This window comes from Epinephelus fuscoguttatus, linkage group LG17, assembly GCF_011397635.1.
Source record: "Epinephelus fuscoguttatus linkage group LG17, E.fuscoguttatus.final_Chr_v1".
Classification (NCBI taxonomy): domain Eukaryota; kingdom Metazoa; phylum Chordata; class Actinopteri; order Perciformes; family Serranidae; genus Epinephelus; species Epinephelus fuscoguttatus.
In genome coordinates this window covers 21,134,573-21,156,390 of record NC_064768.1, presented here as the reverse complement: position 1 = coordinate 21,156,390, position 21,818 = coordinate 21,134,573, and the positions used below count along the sequence as shown (strand labels likewise).

The 21,818-nt window shown below is 39.6% G+C and overlaps 2 protein-coding genes across 2 annotated transcripts; one reads left to right on the top strand and one right to left on the bottom strand.

Annotated features, from left to right (window-relative positions):
* The first annotated feature begins 1,446 nt into the window (after positions 1 to 1,446).
* LOC125904805 (cilia- and flagella-associated protein 20) lies at positions 1,447 to 3,661 on the top strand. Its single transcript, XM_049602445.1, has 6 exons — positions 1,447 to 1,648; positions 2,517 to 2,596; positions 2,696 to 2,807; positions 2,938 to 3,126; positions 3,248 to 3,361; positions 3,553 to 3,661. The coding sequence occupies exons 1-6, from the start codon at positions 1,565 to 1,567 to the stop codon at positions 3,556 to 3,558; spliced, it is 585 nt and encodes a 194-aa protein (XP_049458402.1). The 5' UTR covers positions 1,447 to 1,564; the 3' UTR covers positions 3,559 to 3,661.
* Positions 3,662 to 3,798: 137 nt separating this feature from the next.
* Positions 3,799 to 21,601, bottom strand: dgat1a (diacylglycerol O-acyltransferase 1a). Its single transcript, XM_049602444.1, has 17 exons — positions 21,119 to 21,601; positions 18,620 to 18,707; positions 11,959 to 11,999; positions 11,706 to 11,791; positions 11,120 to 11,172; positions 10,511 to 10,616; positions 10,225 to 10,353; positions 9,637 to 9,711; positions 9,432 to 9,535; positions 9,209 to 9,247; positions 8,995 to 9,036; positions 8,811 to 8,855; positions 7,606 to 7,718; positions 7,449 to 7,514; positions 7,147 to 7,234; positions 6,954 to 7,016; positions 3,799 to 6,867 (listed from the first exon to the last, which is right to left on the bottom strand). The coding sequence occupies exons 1-17, from the start codon at positions 21,400 to 21,402 to the stop codon at positions 6,700 to 6,702; spliced, it is 1,590 nt and encodes a 529-aa protein (XP_049458401.1). The 5' UTR covers positions 21,403 to 21,601; the 3' UTR covers positions 3,799 to 6,699.
* Positions 21,602 to 21,818: the final 217 nt, after the last annotated feature.

The window sequence follows — 21,818 nt, the reverse complement described above, 5'->3', positions numbered from 1 at the left end:
CCATGGTTCTACAGTGGCCCAGAATGGACAAACCAGACAGTAAACATAACACATGAAAACTGCTTTAATCAGTGTTTTTACTTGTTGAAATTACCTGATCCGAAAAGGAGGAGACCTCTGCAGCTAATGTGGCTCCTGATAAAAACTTCCTAATGTCAACATCTTAAGTTATCTGAGAAAAGGGTGATCACACATCTCTGATGAGCCAATCAGCATCAGAGAAACACTGATATGAACTGCTTTATTCAGGGTATACACCTGCATCACAGGGTATGTTTGTTTTGGAGAGGAAGACACATTTGCAGATAAATCAGCTCCTGGTCAAAACCTCCTGAACAATGAATACTAAAGGAATTCGAACCAGGGAGAAGTTTCAGCTGCTTGCAGTCTGCAATTCTCACTGCTAGATGCCACTAAATGGCCCTAAAAGGTATACACTGGTTCACCTTTGACTGGTTCACCTTTTAACGGTAAGCCTTTGTAACAAATAGAATTTGAAAGTTGCAGGTGTTTACCAGCCAGAGAGACTGTAATATAGGAAGTCATCAAATTGCATTATTCTAAGTCTATTAAAATATTAATTAATTAATTTGACAATTCTCATCAAAACTGTGTCTACAAAACTTTATGAAAGTGCAGTGCTAGTAGCAGAATTATGACCATAAGCAGGGATGTATTTACAGAACTGCCTAAATGAGGCAGAGATTTAAACTTTTTTCGTTTTTAATGCATCTTCTTCTAGGGAAAATTAAGCTTTAATATTCCATTTAAATCTAGGGGGGAAAAAAACAGAACTTTTTTGGGGGGTTTTCTTTGTTCTCATATTGTAGGCTAATGCAGCCTCAGGCTGGCAAATTCAATACAGGAGATTAAAAAGTGGAAAAAGTTATAGTGACACGCAGTTATGTCCTATAAAAAGATAATAGTTATCACAATATTTTCAAAATTACATTTGAAACAACTTCTTGAATATTTTCGGAATAAAAATCAACTTGATTGTTTGACACATTATTTTGCGCGTTGATTTATCTTTATAATATATAGGCACCGAATACAGGGGAATAAACAGTAATACGGTCCATACCATCGGTGGAATATTTACATTATAGTCTTATAATAAAGATATGAGTCATAATTAATAATAGCATAATATGAATATAGTTTAATGATGATTAATACAAAACGCTCAGAAAACGTTTGACAGGCTTTTGGTTACCACGGCGACCGAGGTGCGTCACCATTTAAGAACCGGCCTGAGTAGCGCACAGAGGTTCCGCTCCTAGCAAGACCAAAATAACGCGGAAAGTACGACTTGTCTTCTTTCTTTTTACGTGCCCCACGGAAAGGCGTGTGGTAATATCACAATACACGACTAGTCTGATTTTTATCCAACCGAAACGTTTCAATCTCTGACAGCGGAACGGTTTATCCTGTACCACACGGGGCCGGTAGCTTCAGGGGCGGAAACCACATCCGCAAACAAACGTAACGCTCGTTAGCTAGCAACAGCTTTAATGCGGTGTAAACACATGTGTGGAGCGACGGTCGAGTAAGAGCAAAGGATATGTTTAAAAACACATTTCAAAGTGGATTCTTGTCTATATTGTACAGCATTGGCAGCAAACCACTGCAGATATGGGACAAAAAGGTGAGTAGCAACTCAGACTGAATGCTGTGTGGGGCATCGAGCTTCCTTAGCCAGCAGTGCTAACGCTAGCTAGCGTTGTGTTTGTTGGGCTTCGCGGAAAACTGTCCTTTCTGTAGTAGTGTGTTTCGGATGCATTGTTCAAACGACTGAATAAGCCTGTTCTAGTTGCATATGCCGTTCACACTCAGTTTAATAAGTGGGGTTAATTTGCAACGGCAAAAGAAAACAGTAAGACAAACTCCTTGATTTAGTTATAAGGCCAACTCTCAATGGCTTTTTCAAGTGTCTTCCCAGTTAACGTTGTCTGTTGTTGATATTTTGAAACTAGATATAGGTTACAGCAGTGATTGAAACAGTGGTATTTACCTGGTTGGGAGTTTGGGGATTTGTGGCGCTGAAAAAATATGGAAATTTGTATTACCATGATGCTGGCAAATACATAACGTGACGAATTCAGAAAGCTCCTGGTTCCCACTGATTGTAAAATGTAACTACAACAGGGTACAAGGTGGGCCCAAAGGTGCTTTCGCCAAGCAACAGTTAATAATGGTAAAATATAGAACGTCATAATTTGTTCAAGACAGTTTGAGGTTAGCTAACTTACAACACTTGTAATATGTAGACAGTCCTGACAGTATTCGCAGACTTCATGTTGATTGACTACTCCCAATCAGCATCTGAATTATAGCCTGACTGATGAAAGATTTAAGAGGCCAATACAATCTTGTAATTTTCAGGCAGCGGTATATATCAGCGATGAACTAGTATCTGTGACGTTTATTATGGTGACAGCGCTCCTTACCAGTGAGATACAGCTTGATTTCTCCATATAAACTTTAAGAAAAACAATATTTCTGTTTGTTCGCAGGTGAGGAATGGTCACATCAAAAGAATCACAGACAATGACATCCATTCACTGGTGCTGGAGGTTGAGGGGACAAATGTCAGGTGAGTTTGTGTTTGAATCCTCAGCTCAGGTCGGCTCATTCGAGCTCTACAGACCCTCATCAGCACCCCTCATCTTTTCATTTCTTCTACTCCTTGCAGTACCACATATATAACATGTCCTGCAGACCCAAAGAAGACATTGGGCATCAAGCTTCCTTTTCTGGTCATGATCATCAAAAATCTCAAGAAGTATTTCACCTTCGAAGTCCAGGTAGGGTAGGCAGTCCTGCAGATACAGACCCCCTTTCCATATACTCATATGTATCTGTGCACAACCTACAGCACGTGTGCTATGATTCATGGTCACTCAACGCTTTCTCCCCATCTTTTACAACTTGTAGGTGTTAGATGATAAAAACGTTCGCCGGCGGTTTCGAGCCAGTAACTATCAGAGCACGACACGGGTGAAGCCGTTTATCTGCACCATGCCTATGAGACTGGATGACGGCTGGAACCAGATTCAGTTCAACCTGTCGGACTTCACCAGGAGGGCCTATGGGACCAACTACATTGAAACACTGCGTGTACAGGTTAGTGAACAGAGACAGATGGGGAACCAGCTGTCTCCTAGCGTGACTGTAGAATCCCCGCAGTGAATTTCTAAGACTGTATCGTCTCTCTGTTGCTCATGTCTGACCTGTTTCCTCTCAGATCCACGCCAACTGTCGGATAAGGAGAGTGTATTTCTCAGACAGGCTGTATTCTGAGGAGGAGCTCCCGGCAGAGTTTAAACTCTACCTGCCTGTACAGAACCAGAAGGCTAAGGTGAAACACACAAACAAACAAACACTACACATAACCACCTAATTGCGTTTGCATGTCACAGTAATGTTACTTATGGGAATATTTTCATCATGATAACATCTAAGAGTCAAATAAGGAGATTAGAAAGTGGATAGTTGGACATCTAGATGTCTGTCTTAACACTTGTCCATTTGTGTGTTTGTTTCTTGCAGCAGTGAAGAGTCTCTCCCTGCAGTGTTCCCCCAGATTCGACGTGGAGCTGTGAGATTGTTTTGTGTTAAGACTCTGAAAAAAACATTAAAAAATTTGGTTATATTTTAATTTTGGAAGTATGAGTTTTGAGTGCTGTCTTGTGTTGCTCCCTGCGCGATAAAGTTTTTTATGGACTCATGTGTCCTCACTGTTAATGCATGCTGTAGTTGTTTAAAGGTCATAATATCAGTTAAGACATATTAAATACTGAAGGCAAAGAAGTAGACGAGTCCATTCATCATATATAAATAATCTTTATCAAATGACACAAATAATTTCAAGTGGACAGCTATGAAAATGATTTGCATTCCCAAAACATATAATTTTTGTTTCACTTTGGATTTCTGTGTACAGTATGAACAAATCAGTAATACATTCATTTTTACTACATATTGCAGCGAACAATCATCCCAAAAGAAAAAAAAAATACTTAGAATACAGTTCAACACAAAGCAGCACCCTCAGCATTTTCAACTCCTATTTCAAGAGCAGACACAGTGCATTAATGTGGAAACAGGAAGTGCAAGGTGAATTAAAACAAAGTGGGAGATGCAACATATTCACTGAAGAGTTTTTCAGAGTCCCATTTAAAGCTGTGGGGATGAGGCTTACCATGTTACACTCAGAGGAGACTCAGAAAAAACAAAATAAAGCAAGGCAGAATTAAAATTAAACGACTAAAGTTTTAATAATTTGATTTCTGTTTATGTTGCCATTATATTCTTACATCAACTGACTTAGGTAATTTTACTGTTTAATGTTTTAGTTTTTCCCACAACTAAGAGGAGAATGCACCAAAACTCTGCTGCCCAGACAGCAGCTCTCTGCACTGAGACACCGTAGTTAATATAGTTCTCAAGACGTCATTGCTACATGTGCTGCCTTAGATATAATCCTCAGATGTTCACTCTATTTAAAACATTAAAAGGTTGGACGAATGTCATGAGCTCACCATTGCTCAGTTCACAAAATTCACACAGATTTTTAACAGGGTTGCAGTGTCAGACTGCCAGAAATTAAAGGTGACGTGTGCACTGAAAAAACAATAACATGATAAAGTTAATGCACGACTCTTCAATAAGGCTGTCCTCTAACATAACATCTTTTTACAAAAACTTAGAAATCACTGCTTTAAAAATTAACTTTTAACAAAAAGGTATTATACTCTTAAAGGGTCAGGTTACATTTAGACTAGAATTTAAACTACGGGCAATAAGACTTCAATTCCCAAACATTTATAAACACCATGAATATTAAAGCATTCTGAATCAATTGGCTACAGATGATACAGATTAGGAAATTCATGTCCATTGTAAGTATTTGGCCTGTCTTTTCTTTTTAAATGAAACTTTGAGTATTTATAGTTCTTTAGATTTTGAAGTGAAGCATATTTTTACAGCAGGCACTTGTTAATTTTAATAAGAAATGCTAACACACAGTCTCTTTGGTAACTGGTGTTATAATTTAAGAACAGTGTTCTCCCTGAAAGAGAATAAATCTTACAATGACAACAAAGACTCTTACAAAGACTCCGATTTACCATGATCAGTCAGCTGTTACTGTGTATCTGGAAAGAAAATTAAAACAAAAAATAATGTAAAAGAACATAAAATTTAACTAATATATGGCAACATCCATACTGGCAGCTTTTAAGACAGTTTCAACCAAGAAAAGGACTCTTTAGAATTTCAATACTAAAAAAACCTCTGGCAGTAAAGGGCTGTTTGAAACTCTTAGTATTACTTCTGCTGCTGCTGTTTTACTTTGAACAAAATGAAAAGCCAACTTTACATGACAACAAAATGTCAACATGCAAATTACAAAAAATACAACTCATTTGAACAAAACATATTTTCCTCGCACGATCGATATAACTTAAGTATACATTCGTAGAAATCTATTGCTTTAGTCAACAGCATGCATCGCTTTAAAGTGCAAATAACATTCATTGGTTCAAATCAGTAAATCACCTACTGCATTAAATCATTCATTGAAAATAAAATTCAACATAAATTGTAATTTGGCACAACATAACTGCAGACTGTCGTACGGACACACAAAATCATACAAAGTATAAAATAATCCAATGCAAATGCAACACAAAGAAGACACTAAAGTCACGACAAATAACACCAGTAGCATGTAGTGTTGCATTAACAAGGGCTTGCATTGATGTTTGGAGTTGACAGAAGAGGAGAGGTTGCCTGGAATTCAACGACTGTACAAATTAAGGTCACAAAAACGTCCGTCTACACTTTCTCCTTCACTTTTTAGCCTCTACCGCATTTAACCATCTTTTATTATAAACTTCTGTAATACTGAACAACTGCATTGCATCAAAAAGACAGGGATACAGGACAGAATGTATGTTTAAAAAGACCTCACTGTGGTCAATTTTGAAACCTGGAGACATCCTAAATGGCAATTTTTAAGCCTGTTTATCCGGCTTCATCATTTCTCTATTGCCTTTGGGAAAAAGTGACTTCTCGACCATATAAAAAAAGAAACATTTTCACAGCAGCTCTGTGGAGGCAGGATCCTCCTTTGGCTTGCGCTCGCTCGGCAGTGCTTCACATTTCTTGCACACAAGGTGCATTTTCTGGAACTTGAGGAGTGTTTGGAAAGAAGCAGTTTCCATTTTTGAAGTGCTTTTAAAGTTTTAAGAAACTGCACCTAATCTTTGAGCTCATGATTCATCAACCACTAATATTAGACACTTCAGGAAACCTCAGCACCACACATTTACTTGTTTTTAGTCTGACAGTGAAGGATCAAGTTCAATACCAGAGATCCAAGTGCTGTTTCACTTGAGATCTCAAGGTTTGGCTGACGACATAAGGTGGATTACCTCTTTAAAGCAAGTACTTCTCATGTTGTTGGAATCATATCCTGATAAACCACGGTTCATTTCTCTGTAGTGCAAAAATCAACAAGTCAAAAACATTTTTCCTGCAGTTGCTGCTCTTCAAAGACAGGTCCATATTAGCAGAGTTTCCTATTAAAGTTACCTTAACTTACTCCGCATTCAGTCATTGAGTTGTCTAGGCTGGTGTATGTATATGTGTGTGTGTGTGTGTGTGTGTGTTACTAACATGACTCAGACATGTTTATGTGTGTGCTGTGGGAACATGCGCAGTGCTCCCATAATGAATGACATAGTAGTCATGGACGTACATCAACACGGCGACAGGCTGGCCGATGATGAGTGACATCCACACAGCAGCGTTGCCGTAATTTCCGTTCAAATATCGACCCACAAACCACGCCAGAGGCACCTGAGGAGATTAAAGTGCAGAGGTCAAAGTGTGTTTGTCTACAGCAGAGGAGGCAAAATGGTTTGTGACCGTTCGACGTATCTTACCTGAGCCATCATTCCCATAAAGGCCCACAGTCGGAACATTTTCAGCGGAACACTCACCAGGAACTGAAGAAGATAGAGAAAGAAATACACCGAATTATTTTTGAAAAACATATTCAAACTGACTCAGCAGCAGCACCTCACAACTGTCAGACTTTGGTAGTGTTTTGTGTCACACTTAATGCTGCTGGTTTACCTCGTGGAAGAAGGCAGACACCAGGAAGACGGCGGTTTGAGCCAGAAACTTATTGACCCCCCTCCTCAACATGGGCTTATAGAAGTGTCTGTAACACACAGAGACATGATTAAGCACAAACACAGACACTCGACAAGTTACACTGATCTTTATCTCTTAGATAAATGCCTGCCCACACCTCGATTTCTTTTATCATTGTAGTTTTGGATTTTATTTTGCCCAGATTACAACAAGAATGCGAGACCAAAACATCAAACAGGATGTCAGTGCCATGGAGAGATGTAGAAAGTGTGTGTGCTCACCTCAGACACCACTTGTGAACTGGGATATTCCAGTTGGACCAGAAATATGTGACAGTCTCTGAGTTCCTGCAGTGAACAAAAATGGCACAGTTTGAGAATTTGGCATTGAGTGATCTGGACGATGGCTGATGAGTGACTCAGTGTTCCTCTGACTCACCACCAGTCTTTGTAAAACTCTCTGTCTCCAAACTGCATCAGCTCTGCCACAAAGTTCAAAGAAGAGTGGAAAAACCAATAGAAGAATATTAACCATATCAGATGGTTAGGGACCTGGGAGAGGACAAGGATAGGAGGAGAGCAGAGGGGAGGTGAGGGGGAGAAGAGGAGAGGAAAGGACAGGGTCAGGGGATAAGTTAGGAAAGAGGAGGTGCCTGGGTTGGTGTGGTTACACTATAGTTGTCATGTTGCTACCCTTCTCTCATACACAAAGTCCTGATACACATGAGACAGTTACAAGACGACCTCAGGGTTCAATTTGCAAGATTAAACGGTATTATTCACTTTAATTTCTTTAAAGATTTTTAATTATTAAGTTATAATCAGTAAAGAGATCCGAACACTGTATTAAAAGCCCCAAGCATTTTATTTCTGCTCTGTTTCCATTTTCAGAGATCTTCATTAGGAATTGATTTGGAAATGTCTGACAAAGATCTCTGTTATATCGAAACATTGCATAATTATTATCATATGATCAGAGTGTGCGGATCTCTTTTCTGATTCTTGCCTTAGTTTGACCTTCTGATCCAGCACCTGTTAAAGTTTCTTGGATGTGCACACCCTCAACCCTGCTCTTCATAAAATTATGACAGGACAAAATTCAGAATCAAAATTTCCTTTTTTTTTTTTTTTTTTTTGTATGTGTAGGTTTTTATTTTCTATTTTTTGCATTGCTCTTAATGTACTAATACCTCAATAGGCACAACAGCTTGGGAGCAAGAACAACAAATATGGACACAAAAGGTAAAACATAAACAGGACTATTATGTACACAAGTATGTGAAAAAAAATAGGTGTTGAAATAAAAATAATATAAATATATATTAAAAGCCCCAATTACAAGTGTTGACATTTTAAAAAGCAAATTCAAACCTACCTTTTTAGCCTGGCTTTAAATTGAGCTGTCTTTTATTGTATTTTAGCTAATTGTATTTTTTATTATTTATTTTTTCATTTTATTTTATTTTTTAAATTTTGTATTTATGATTATTGTGTATTTATTTATTTATTCTTATTAATCTGTTTTTAAATTTTTTTTTTAGCTGCCATATTCTTCACTTCATTTCTTATTTATTTATTTTAACTTACTTATTTACTTTTTTAACTATGGTTATTGTTTTTATTGTGTAAAGCACTGATACTCACAGCTAACTTTAGGAGGCGCTCCATCATCCTAGAAAAGTCCATTTCCTGTGAGAGACACAAACGATGACATTTTTTTATAACAATGTTTTGCCCTCAACACAAAATTAATTATGATCCCTTACTTCGTGCTCTCCTGAGGATTATTTATCTTCATATACAGTTCAGTGCCGTGGTGTGTACGCACCTGGAAAGGTTTCATTGAGTTCTGTATAGTGGGAACCATCCACTGGGAAACACAAATGAAAATTGCTTTACATTGTTTTTAAAGGTAAAAACAGATTTAAATAGACAAATATTTCCACGACTTCCTGTTGAACGTTGTGTTTCAATGTGTGTGTGTGCAGAGAATTTTGAATTCTGAGCTCTTGTCTGTGTGATTCAAGTCATGCTAATGTTACCTGCTGTATCAATCCCACCAACAGCTGCGTGAAGAAAAGCTACAAGAGAGAGAGAAGGGGAAATAATCACTTCTTAGATGCATCGCGATGCAGACATGAACGAATTGGCATCAATTCATATATGTCAACAATCAATTATCCAAATGTTTGTTAGGAGAACATACACAATGTATGTGTGTGTGTGTGTGTGTGTGTGTGTGTGTGTGTGTGTTCTCTTTCTCACCATTTCAAAAAGTCTCCTCATCAGGAACCTTTTGCGTATTCGAGATGACCGTGGGAAGTTGAGCTGGTAGCAAAGCGTTGGGGCAAAGACAAAGTAGTACATGTCTAAAGACAAACACAGAAACAAAATGTTAATTTAAGCTGATTGATCATTCCAGTATTTCATTTAAAAACTGTTATGTCCCTGCAGACATCATGACGTGTACCTCTGTGGGTGAGGTTGCCTGGGTAGGAGACATGACTATGAACTGCTGATCCATTGGACTGCGCCACAGACGGACCTAAAACACACAACATCACAAGCTCATTTCAAAAACTACCAGACCTTTATTTTTCTACAAGAACCCACCAAATTACATTATAAGCACAACAGACGATTAGCATGTTGGATTTCAAGGGTTTCTGTGTGTGTAGTTGGTTTATCCCTGCTGCTACAGCAAGGAGATAAAGCCATCGTGTTGCTTTTAGGATTAAAATAGCTTTAAAACACTCAACTTTGATCTCTGTCTGCATGGATGACAGTGTTTTATTGCCAAAAGTTGCAGATTGTCTTGTCACCACTGGATGGTAGTAGCAGCACAGTATTAAACAGACCCAAACAAAATAATCTTGTTAGTATGCTCTGATATTCGTGTGTGTGTGAATCCATTTTTTAAACCTTCCTTGCAGCAACTCTGGGGTTAAAAGTCCTGCTCAAGAGCCTCTCATACCTTTGCTCTTGTCCTGTACTTGACATGTGTGCCTGCTTACAGTGTAGGTAACATTTCTTTGACAGTTCATGCTGATATACTTACATGAGTATGATCGCGTTAGTCTCTTGGCTTTTGCTTGCCTGATTTCTCGACACCACCTGTTGGTGTCTTGGTAGGAGTACAGCTTGAGAAGCAGCACTGTGTCGATTGTTAGGGAGAGCAAAGCACCCACTGGAACACACACACAAACAATGGACCATTGACTAAGAGCAATAAATGACGGATGAAAGGAGCACTCTGGTGTGTGTGTAAAAAAAAATTCTTATTTGAATGCTTTATTTATGTCTTTTTATCACCGTAAGTAAACATGGATATATCTGGTGTGTACCTGGGGTCATGGAGTCCACAGTGAGCACAGTGACTGTGGGGAAGATCATCAATGATGACAGGTTAAAAAAGTGAAGAAGAAGTCCTGTCGATTCGGAAATGGTGCCCTAGAAATGAAGAAAGGAAAAGAGAAGCATCCTTTGACCTGCGACTGTACAACACTTTCATTATTTGTTCTTTTAATAAGAGAAACACAGCTTGGATCTAATGTCCTTTTTACAATTAAAATATTGCATTTGTCGGAAGCGTTCTAGATTGTATCTAATCTAATCTGAACCAGGAGTGGCGTTCTTATCAGAGTTCAGAGCAGGTATAAAGAAGGGAGGTGCTGTGACACTGAGTTTACTGTGTAGACTCCAGGATGTGTAATGTCCCTGTCTCAGGCAAACATCCTTAATTAGAAATCCGTGATTGAAACAGTTCATCTAACTGTGACAAAACCATGAACACAGTTATAAGTTCACCCTTATGTCTTTGCGATAAACAGGTGGAGTCAAAGGTCACAGCAGTTAATCAGTACATGTTGCAAAAGCAAACTGAACTGAGGAATTAGATTTGTGTCACCAAGAGTTGAGCCTAGGACAATGTGTGTGCAAGTCGCTGTACTCACCACAGCCAGGCGCCTCTCTGTGTACAAGGCTGCTAAGATGAACACATTTGACACTGAAACACAGAGCAGACACACAGCTCATTCATCAGCTACAGCAAACTGATTGTCTTTACTGTTACCCTGTACAACAGGTCAGATTGTATCCCTCCTGAGGACAACTATATTCATTCACCTTTGCATAACCTGTTTACCTGGGTGGATAAAGCCAGTTGTTGCCGCAAAAAAGACGATGTCAGGAGTCAACCTTCTTTGGGTAAATAATCAATAACAGCCTGGTTGACTATCCAGGACAGGAACTCATGCTAACAGTGCTTTTATATGCTGTCTTTGACCATCTGGCTCAATAAATCTCCTGTACCAGATCATCGTTTGGGACATGGAGAGCCTGTAAACATGTTTTATCACAACAATAACACTTTGTGTTACAGTGATAAAGACTAGTGTTCTCTGATTTAAATACAAGAATAACAGGTACACCACAAGTTAAACCTAAACATCCATCCAGAGGTTACAGAAGGACAAGCGGCTATGAGTCACTTAACATCTGTTTACACAACACTCAGGCAGTCAAATGAATGCTCCATACCGATGATGAGGCAAGGTGCTGGCCAGCTATAGGGGTCCTTCAAGAAGAGAGACACTACTTGGATTGGGTCCACCAAGATGCCATATCTAGACAGGAGAAGAGAACATGGTTCTAATTGTTTGTTTAGATGATGACATCTAGATCCTGTTCCTGTGGAGTTTGTTAATGTAATGTAATGGGAGTGAGTTGTAGCAGCACCAGCTTGGGCACAGTATATACATAACATTAATGTAGGTTTGTGTAGCTTACTCACTTTATAATGTTCTCCAAGAAGAGGCGTGCGTTACTAAGCACCTGCAAGAGAGGACAAAACAGCCAACAGGAGGTAATGAGCACAGTTCACAGTATCAACAAGGTTGTTTTCTCTTCGGCCATTCACTAAATCTGGCCTTTGTTTAACACCCAAGTAATATTTTCAGCCCTCTGCTATAAATCTGGCTTATCATCTTCTTTGCCCACAGCTCTGCTCGTGATTAGTCTGCAGATTGCGATGTGCTTGAGTGAGTTGTTCAAAACAAAAACAAAATGTTTCCTTGAAAAACAACTGTGATTTTGGATGGTTAAGGAGCCGCTGCCCACAGTACACACAGTACACACAGGTACACACACCTGTCCTGTGTGAAAGCTGCCATTATGCTGAGAAACTTACGGAAACAGCAAAATTAGCGATACATAATTAGACGGTGATATCCACATGATCTGTTGACCCTGCTGCTGCTAACTCTGTTAAAATGTGTCAAGTAAAATGAGTTTATCATTATATTATGTATTAAAGTTCAAGGTCCAAGTCCAGCTCTGGCTATCTAAGCTATCTGAGATAAACCTAACCACCAACCCCTCTACACAGAGCCAACACTGCATATGTATAGCATGTATACATGTATTTTTTAGATCATTTTATGGCACGTTCAATACATAAAGAGACAGATAAGATAACGAGTACAATGAGGGTATGACACGCAATAAGGTCATGCTGTAGTAATTATGTGGCATGTTACACCTCAGCCCACTGGCCTGCCAACATCCTGCAGCAATGTGGTTAAGATTCAACTATGTCTTTTGTCCGAACCAGTCACCTTTGCCTTAGTAGCCTTCAGCATGGACAAGAGTGGACCATCACGTATTAGGACGCCATTATTGGGACAGTGGCCTGTGCAGAGCATTTAAAGAGAACATTGCAAAATGTGATTTCACAATGATTTAACTGTACAACTGTGCCTGTCTGTACAAACTGTATATTGTCCCTGTGCTGAGGGAGGTCAGTGTGCAAAGTCAGATACAGAGCACCACCCAGGGATTTAGCAGGGATCAGTGTCGTTCTCAAAGACACTTCAGCAGCGGGTCTAGTAACTGAACCCAGGCTGCCTGGTTACAGAAACATTTCTGTCCAGCTGTAATTGCTGTAAGGTGTTTTTCTGCTGTTATCTGTCTTGCAGTCAGCAGAGCTCATTCAATCGTTCAGTCTCAGGAATGTTATCTTGTGTCAATAATTAAAAATGAATATCTTTCTGTTTGATTTGTTAGATCAAGTCTTTTAGCACCCAGAGATTAGAATATCTATACTCAGTTGAACATGTTTTCTTATCTAATTACCTTTGTAATCATTTGCAATTTTCTCAGTAATAAAACACATGATAAGACATTAAAATTGTTTTTTTTCCTTATTTTGAAGGACAAGATGTCTCAGCTTATCAAATAATATCCAAGTAACACAAAATTCACAATCTATAGGCCATTTTCATGCCACCTTTGAATAATCTGTGATATGATTTAAACAACAGTTATGACAGTGTATGAACCAGATGACACATGGTGACAAAGTTTCAGTAATTTAACTTAATTAAACTGTATCTCAGTGTCCTTAGCTGTGGATAGAAGCGACGTATCAAATACATGGTAGGTAAGGTTAAAAATAGAAAGAGCTGTTGGGATTGGCTGAACTTCAGGAGCCCGACATACAAAGCAGACCTGAGAGATGACCTGGTGCCAGCAAAGATTGAATGATCATTACATTGGTTCAGGTCTTCTGTTTGAGGTTTTCCTTCAACACACAGCAAAGACTGCATCTACATAAGCACTTAGAAGTTTGCATTCATTATATAAGTTGTTGAAAGACCAGTAAATTAAATTAGCAAACTAGCCTTTCCTTTATTTCTGAGCAAACCTGTCTTATCAGTTTTGGTATATGCTCAGAAACTGAATGTGATAAATCTGCAGCTAGCGCTGTTAAGTTTTGCTGTGGTCATTTAAGCTACTCACATGGTCTGTTTGGCTGCATATCAGAGGAAACAATGATACGAACCAGATTAAGCATCAACTGTTTGTACCACATCCTGGCATGACTTTTTGCTCATCAGGGAAAGTATCAATGTTTGACCCTATCTTTCTATCTGTTTCTGGAAAGAAACGGCGTGATCACATTAGTCCTGTCCTTGCATCTTTGCACTGGCTGCCTGTTAATTTTAGGATCCAGTTCAAGGTTTTATTAATTGTTTTTAAGTGTTTAAATGGTCTGGCACCGTCCTATTTATCAGAGCTTGTACAGCCTCACAGTACTTCTAGAGCACTTAGGTCGTCAAACCAGCTGCTCCTGGCAGTACCTCGGTCCAGACTCTCTACTCGTGGGGACAGAGCCTTCTCAGTGGCGGCCCCAAAGCTGTGGAACAGCCTACCATTCCAGGTCAGAGCTGCACAGTCTGTTGAGCACTTTAAAACATTACTGAAAACCCATCTTTTCTCCTTGGCGTTCAGTCCCTGCTAGGCAAGAATCCTTGGCTTTTACTCTTTTTACTCTTTTTACTTTTTATTTCCCTTCTTTTTAATCTAATTTTTAGTTTTTTTTTTAAATTGAGCCCTTACTATTTCCTTTGTTTTATTTATTATGATATTTGTATATGATTATTTTTATATTTCAATAACTGTACAGCACTTTGGTCAACTGAGGTTGTTTTTAAATGTGCTTTATAAATAAAGTTTGACTTGACTTGACTTGACTTGACTTCTATCATCCAGACACACAGTGTCTTAAAACACTAATGTTTTTGTGGGTTCAAAGCTCAGATGTTTTAGCACCAATTCAAATCTGCTTAACAATGTATGTATGTGTGTGTGTGTGTGTGTGTGTGTGTGTGTGTGTGTGTGTGTGTGTATTTTTAGTGGGTGCTTTAAACCTTGGCAGGTTTATGCTAGCAGTCCAAAGACAGTTTGGATGCTGTCTGTCATCCTGATGTGTCATTACAGGCTGACAATGGCTGCTGTAAGAAACAAGAAACGTGGGGCCATTTTAGATAACAAGATTCAAGAGTGCTTCCATGAACGCCCTTATTAAGTCAAAGCCTCTTCATGGATTCCCCAGTTGCCAGATGGAAACATCAGTAATGCACACAGTTTGCACTTTTATTCATCGTCTAAACAACTGGAGAAAGTCTTGTTCAACAAGAGCAGTCTGATATCACTCACAAACATGCACACCCACTGCACGAGCACTTTAAGAGAATTGAAAGAAGAAGTGCTGCTGTTTTTTTAAATTATTTTACAGGAGGTTGTGCATGAACTGAATTAGTAATATCTGTAAACACTTAGCTTCAACATCCAGAGTGTAAAAATCAAGGAAGTACAACAACACATGTAATCTCTGATCTCTAGAAATGTGCTCCTGCAGCTGACATTTTAAGAATTTAGCCGATGGTCCTGGTTATTGAGGACAAATTACACAACTAAGCTCCTAAACTATACACACAGACACAGACTCGCAGACACACAGACACAGAGTCTCTCTCTCACACACACACACACACACACACACACACACACACACACACAGAGTGACTGTGGTTCCACTTCACACTCTTACAGCCTAATCCTTGAGGCTTCCTAAAAACAGTCTGAACTGAGCGGTTTCAGCCGTCCCTGGTGACCACAAAGTAGAGGACGTGGTCGTCACAGCAATAGAAACTTTCAAAGACGGGATTAATCCTGTCACAGAACTGCAAAATTAGGCTTGATTTGAAAAAAAAAACATAGAAATACATCACAAAGCAGCCACATACATACGCTGACATATTATTGTGCAAATGCAGGGAAAAATGACTCTTGTGCATGCAACCATGTATGCAAAGCATGCACATTGCACACATCTATAGAGCTCCATTTGTAGTGGCTGTCTTCATCAGTTTCATTAGGATTATAGCTAACTGGATATTTTCATACATACATGACAGGGACATGTCTTTGATCACTACTGCAACTTGAACAGAGACTGTAATATTCTGCATCTAACACAACTGTCAAAGATGGGGGTCAGGCAGGTCAGGGAGGGCAATACAGTCAAGATCTCACACCAACTAGCGTTCCATCATCCTTATGTTTTATGATAGTTTTGAAAAGTCACTGGGACGTCGGTGGCTTAATGGATAGAGCAGGCGCCCCATGTACAAGGCTGTTGCCGCAGTGGCCCGGGTTCGATTCCAGCCTGTGGCCCTTTGCTGCATGTCAGTCCCTCTCTCTCCCCACTTCACACTTCGCTTTCCTATCAAATAAAGGCAAAAAATGCCCACCCCAAAAAAAATCTTTAAAAAAAAAAAAAAAAAGAGAGAAAAAAAAAAAGAAAAGCCACTGCCGGAGTCCCTGCAATAAATGCCACGGACCACAGTATATCCTGGCCCATTAACAACGTTTAACCTCGTCTAGAACAGTGGCTGCACATGTGTACAGTATACAACGATCAGCCAAAACATTAAAAACAGTGGTGGGTGAAGTGAATAACATTGATCATCTTTTTAGAGTGCAATGTTCTGCTGGGAGACCTTTGAGTCCTGGCATTCATGTGGATGCTACTTGACGTGCTCCACCCACCCGATCACCGTTGCAGACAAAATAAACCCCCTCATGGCAACAGCACTTATTGATGGCAGTGCCCCCCAGCAGGACAATGCACCCTGCCACAACAACAACAAAAAAAAAACAAAAAAAACAAAAAAAAAAAAACAAATGCTGACAAGATGACAAGAGGAACGGGAGTAAGAGCTCAAGGTGTCCAACTGACCTCCAAATACCCCAGATCCCAATCTGATCAAACATTTGAGGGATGTGATGGTAGCCCAGAAGTACCCCCGGTCCACAGTGGGTCCTCCTTTGACCAGACTTGGCTCTGACCTGTCAAGGACACAGGACCTCCGGAGGCTGTCCCTTGGCGTCTGGCACCAGGGCGTTAGTTTCAGATCTTTTGAGTCCTGCGGGTTGTGAAGTGGGGTACCAGCATGTCCCACAGATGTGTGATCAGATGGGGATCTGGGGAATTTGGAGGCCAGGTTGATGCCTTGAGCTCTTTGTGAGGTTCCTCGGATCATTCCTGAGCGATGTTTGCAGTATGGCATGGTGCATTATCCTGCTGGAGGGCCACAGCTGCTGGGGAGTGCTGTTGCAATAAGGAGGGGTGCCTGGTCTGCACTGGTGTTTTAGTGGGTGTAGCATGTCTGGTGGCATCCACATGAATGTCAGAACCCAAGATTTCTTAACAGAACATTGCATTGTAACAAGATGATCAGTGTGTTCACTTCACTTCACCTGTCAGTGGTTTTAATGTTTTGGCTGATCGGTGTATTTAGTAGTAGTATTTTTCAGTTGTATCTAGATACTTGATGTATATCTCTATATTTTTAAATCTCCTCAGAAGCATTTCATTAATACTAGGACTGGGAGACAAAATCATCAATAATGTGGATATAATGACTAAGTGGGTAAAGGCAAGCATTAAAACAAATAGAAAAACTGGTAAGTTGATAAATTTACATCCCTTTACTCTAATGCAGCCTTTAAAATGAGGGGAAAAGACACCATTTATGACATATCATTATATAATATCCAAAATATAAGATGATAGTAGTCTCATATCTCAGTAACTATATAATATCTTCATATTGCCCAGCCCTAATATGCAGCATAGCTTGTTTTAACAGGAGCTTCTGCTACTTTATTCTATTGTCATATGGAGTGCTGCTCTGCTCTTATATATTTTCGCAGCCAGCTTCTGTTGCTGCTGTCAAGTTTTTCCTCTTGGTTTGTACTAGCAAGCTTAAGATTTGTAAGCATAAACTGTCATGCACACAGGGGATTTTTTTCCCAGAGCTATAAATAACAATTTCCTGCTAGACGATTAATCTTTTGGCTTCATGTTTTATTTTAGAATTTCATAGAAAAACAACTTCACTGGCCAAGCATGCCGACTCCGCTTTGAGCAGAAGATACTGTAGAAAAACATCAATCAGGCATGCAAGTACTGCAAGTGGTGTTATATTCTATTAAACCATGTGACTATTAAAACCAAGGATTTAAAGTATTATTATATAATACTAATGGATATGGGTCGAATTAAAGAAGACACTAAAACTTCAACACTTTTTATGTTTGTTTGTATTCATAGATGCTTCATACTCTGCATCCTGTAATCATCTCGCTCCTGCAACTTAGAGATGATGTTCCTTATTTTGTGCTTGATATATACACCTTGTCTGTCACTGCAATCCTTGGAATAGTCACTGTGGGTACACCAGAACACCCTGAATATATGTGCATCCAACAAAAAGTGTGATGAGAGTCAAAGTTCGACTCATAAAGTACACTCTTTAACTGTAACTAATCAACCCTCTTAATCAAAGTTGTAGAAATGAGAATGTACTGGAAACAGCAAACCATGCCATGTGGGAGTAACTGTGCATGTATGTAATGAGATAACGTTAAAGACGACTTATCAGACTCCTCACAGACAACTCAAACAGACAAGATGTATGTGTCACAGTTTGATGGTGTTTGGAGCAACAGATGTGCCGGGGTACTGCATTACTAATGACATGCAGTTTGTGGAAGTCACAATGCAGCACATTTTCACTTCTGAACGGACACGTAGTTTGACTCACCAGCATGACAACACACCAGTTGAGGATTCCTCTGTAGTTGCTGTAGCCACTGGCCGAACTCAAGAGAGACTCCTGGAGGACGTGGCAACTGCATGGAAACACAGAGTCAACAGTTTAATTGATGGTTTTTAGGGTCGATCAAGCTCTTTGCATTCCTTTCTGCCTGTTTGTCTCCATGAGCTCGAGGATTACGTAACTGGGTGCAACCATCTGGACACTCTCAAACCACTGCTAAGGAAACATTCAACTGTATCTTGAAATTTAACATTAATTTTGATGTTGGTATGATGTTCGTATTCAGTTTAGAGGCTGCACAATAGTCACTCGTGGGTCAGGGTTACAGTTAAAGTTAGGGTGCGGCATGTACTGACCAACATGGTAAAAATAAACTGCACATTTTACCAGACTTTATGCTTGTAAAACATTTAAGTATTTCTATTCATTAACTGTCTGTTTTGTGTTGGTTTGTTTGACACATGCACTGTATCAGACTTTCCTGGCTGTAAAGCAAGAATTTGGCAGCACTTCCAAAACGTAGAGGCTAGTGGTGGGAATCAGCAGAGGCTCCATGATATGATATTATCACAATAGTTAAGTCATAATACAATATTATTGCAATTTCAAATGTTTTGCAATATACTGAGTATTGCATTAATATAAAAGATAAAAAAAATATTGCGGTATATTGTGATTATTACCCTTCCATTACCATTACTTTTTTTCCCCAACTGCAAATTATGTCCCCAGTGGAGAACTTTATCAAATGTTTTATCTAATAAGGTAAAATGTTCAGCCTGTTTGTCTTACTTCAGTCATTTTTATTGCAGCAAAATGTATATAATGGAGTGAAAAAGTACTGAAAGTGCATCAAGCAATCAAAGAGTTGTGAAAATTCAGGTCAAAGGTATTGACCCGATTGTCCACAGGGGATTGTGAAAAGTGGGTTCAACCATCAGGCAATAAGTTTTACACAATCGCAGATGACAGAGATAAATCAGAGAGGAGATGAAAGCAAAGGTTGAGTCAATTAAGGGGCAGGAAGGAAAGAATGTAAAGCAAGAAGGAGGGAGAATCTGAAAAGAAGTAAGAGGAGAAAGTACATAGATAGATAAGGTGGAGAATAATGCAGTATTAAACAGAGACAGGTACGCAAGGAAGCCAGGTAAAATGAGGTGAAGAGACAGGGGTGGCTTCAGTACAGTAACGAAGGGAAGCAGTGTTTACACAGAGTAAACTTTCCTCAGTGAGTACCAGGACACAAACAGCAAGACCAGACCAGCAGAGGAACGTGCAGCCAAAACCGTAGTAAGCAGGCACAGGATTGCGAAAGCACATGCCATTGTTGTTTCACAGTTGCTGTAATACAGGAAAGTGACACTACACATGGACAAATCATCCAGTCTTCAGGACCAATCTTTGCATCTGTTCTTGGCAGGTTACAACAACGGGTAGAGCCGGCTTCACTCCTATAGAAATGCATGTTTTCAAAGGTAAAGACTTATCTGGAGAAGTGGGTGTGTTATCATAAATTGTTTAGGGTAAGGGTCAGGCTATTGTGACTGTCTCACTTGTACAAACTATTTATTCTCTTGACATGTATCCAGACTTACAGCTACCCTTCTCTGTTTCACAGAGTAAAAGTTTCAGGGAAAGCAAAGCATCTGTAATAATACCTCCCTTTACACACACACACACACACACACACTGTTATACCCAGAATGCCTTGTTATCATAGCATTTTATAACTAAGTCTACATTTCCTTATTATTTTTATTATTTCCAGGTGCTACACTGACATGTCTATGCAAAGCAGGTTATATTCCATCAAAAGACATTGACATTGACATATTTTGGAGACTGTAATATCGTAAAAGTATCATGACTAGTCTTTTCATGGTTTTAAAGGCAAGTCAAGAAGTAATAATCTGAATTTAATTGATATAGATGTTCCATTATTTGCCTTTACTCACTCCTTTTATCCACATTACTGGTGACAATTTATCAAAAATCTCTGTGATAACTGTGCAAAAGCACCAATAGTCAACCCTACAGTATGTCTGCAATATTGATATTTTGGTCAAAAATATTGTGATATTTGATTTTCTCCATGCCGCCTGGCTCTAACCCACAGCTGTGGTAGTTAAATACCACTAACATGTGGATAAGAAAGTTCTACTTTGTTCAAAGGAAGGTGTTGGACATGGAAGATGATTTTCCAGTCCTCAAGGCAAAGTTATTTTGTATATCAGTATGCAATGATAGGTGACAGTATCTTTGTTTTTGTCATTAATCCGTTAATCTGAGGACAGCCTTCTGACAGACAGGCTAATTAAACCTCTGTGATAAAGGTAATTAGCTCAAGAATATCCAAAATAAATCGAGATATCATGGGGATAAGTAACACTGGTCTACATGAGACATGTTGTAAATGAACACAGTAGGACAGCTTTAATGTTAATATGAAAAATAGCTGTAAGTCACCGTAGCTTTAAGCGTTACCTGAGTCTCTCGTTAATTTCTTCCACCATAGTCTTCTGTCTCCTCGGACTGTGTGTCATGTGTCTGTCCGCCTCTCTGTCCACCTTCCCGTTGTTACTCGCATACCTGGACACCTCGCCTGTTTTGGCTTTAGCGGGACACTGTGGGGGTTTCTGCCCGGCATCGTGCCACTTGCTCCCGTTGGCTTGTTTGGCCGTTGGCGGCGGCGCAGCACCAGCAGCACCGGAGATGGTCGTCCTCCTCCGGCGGGTTGCGGGCCCTTTCATTTCGGCTCTGTCGCTCATTTCAGCGGCTTCAATCACGCAGTTTTTACCTGCCTGACATCGCTGGTCAGCCTGCGGTCACTTGTGTCTTTGTTTTCATCCGCTGCGTTACACCCAGAGCTGAAGGAATGGTCCAAAGTCGTGTCGGCGGTGCTGCTTATGAATGATAAGACGTTTCATCACCACTACAGTTCAAATTGCAATTGTCACAAGGGTTGCCAGGTCTGTGTTTTCAACTGACATCCCCCCATCCAACATAAATCCGAACCCACTTCCGGATTAGCCCATGAACATAGGCTGCATATAAACTGCAGGGTATGGACAATGACATTTATTGTGTGTGTAACATAACATAACTGTTAGAGGATATAATTTCATCAACCGTCAACAACTACAGCTCCCATAATCCTTTGACAGCCTATCATAGAGGAAAATAT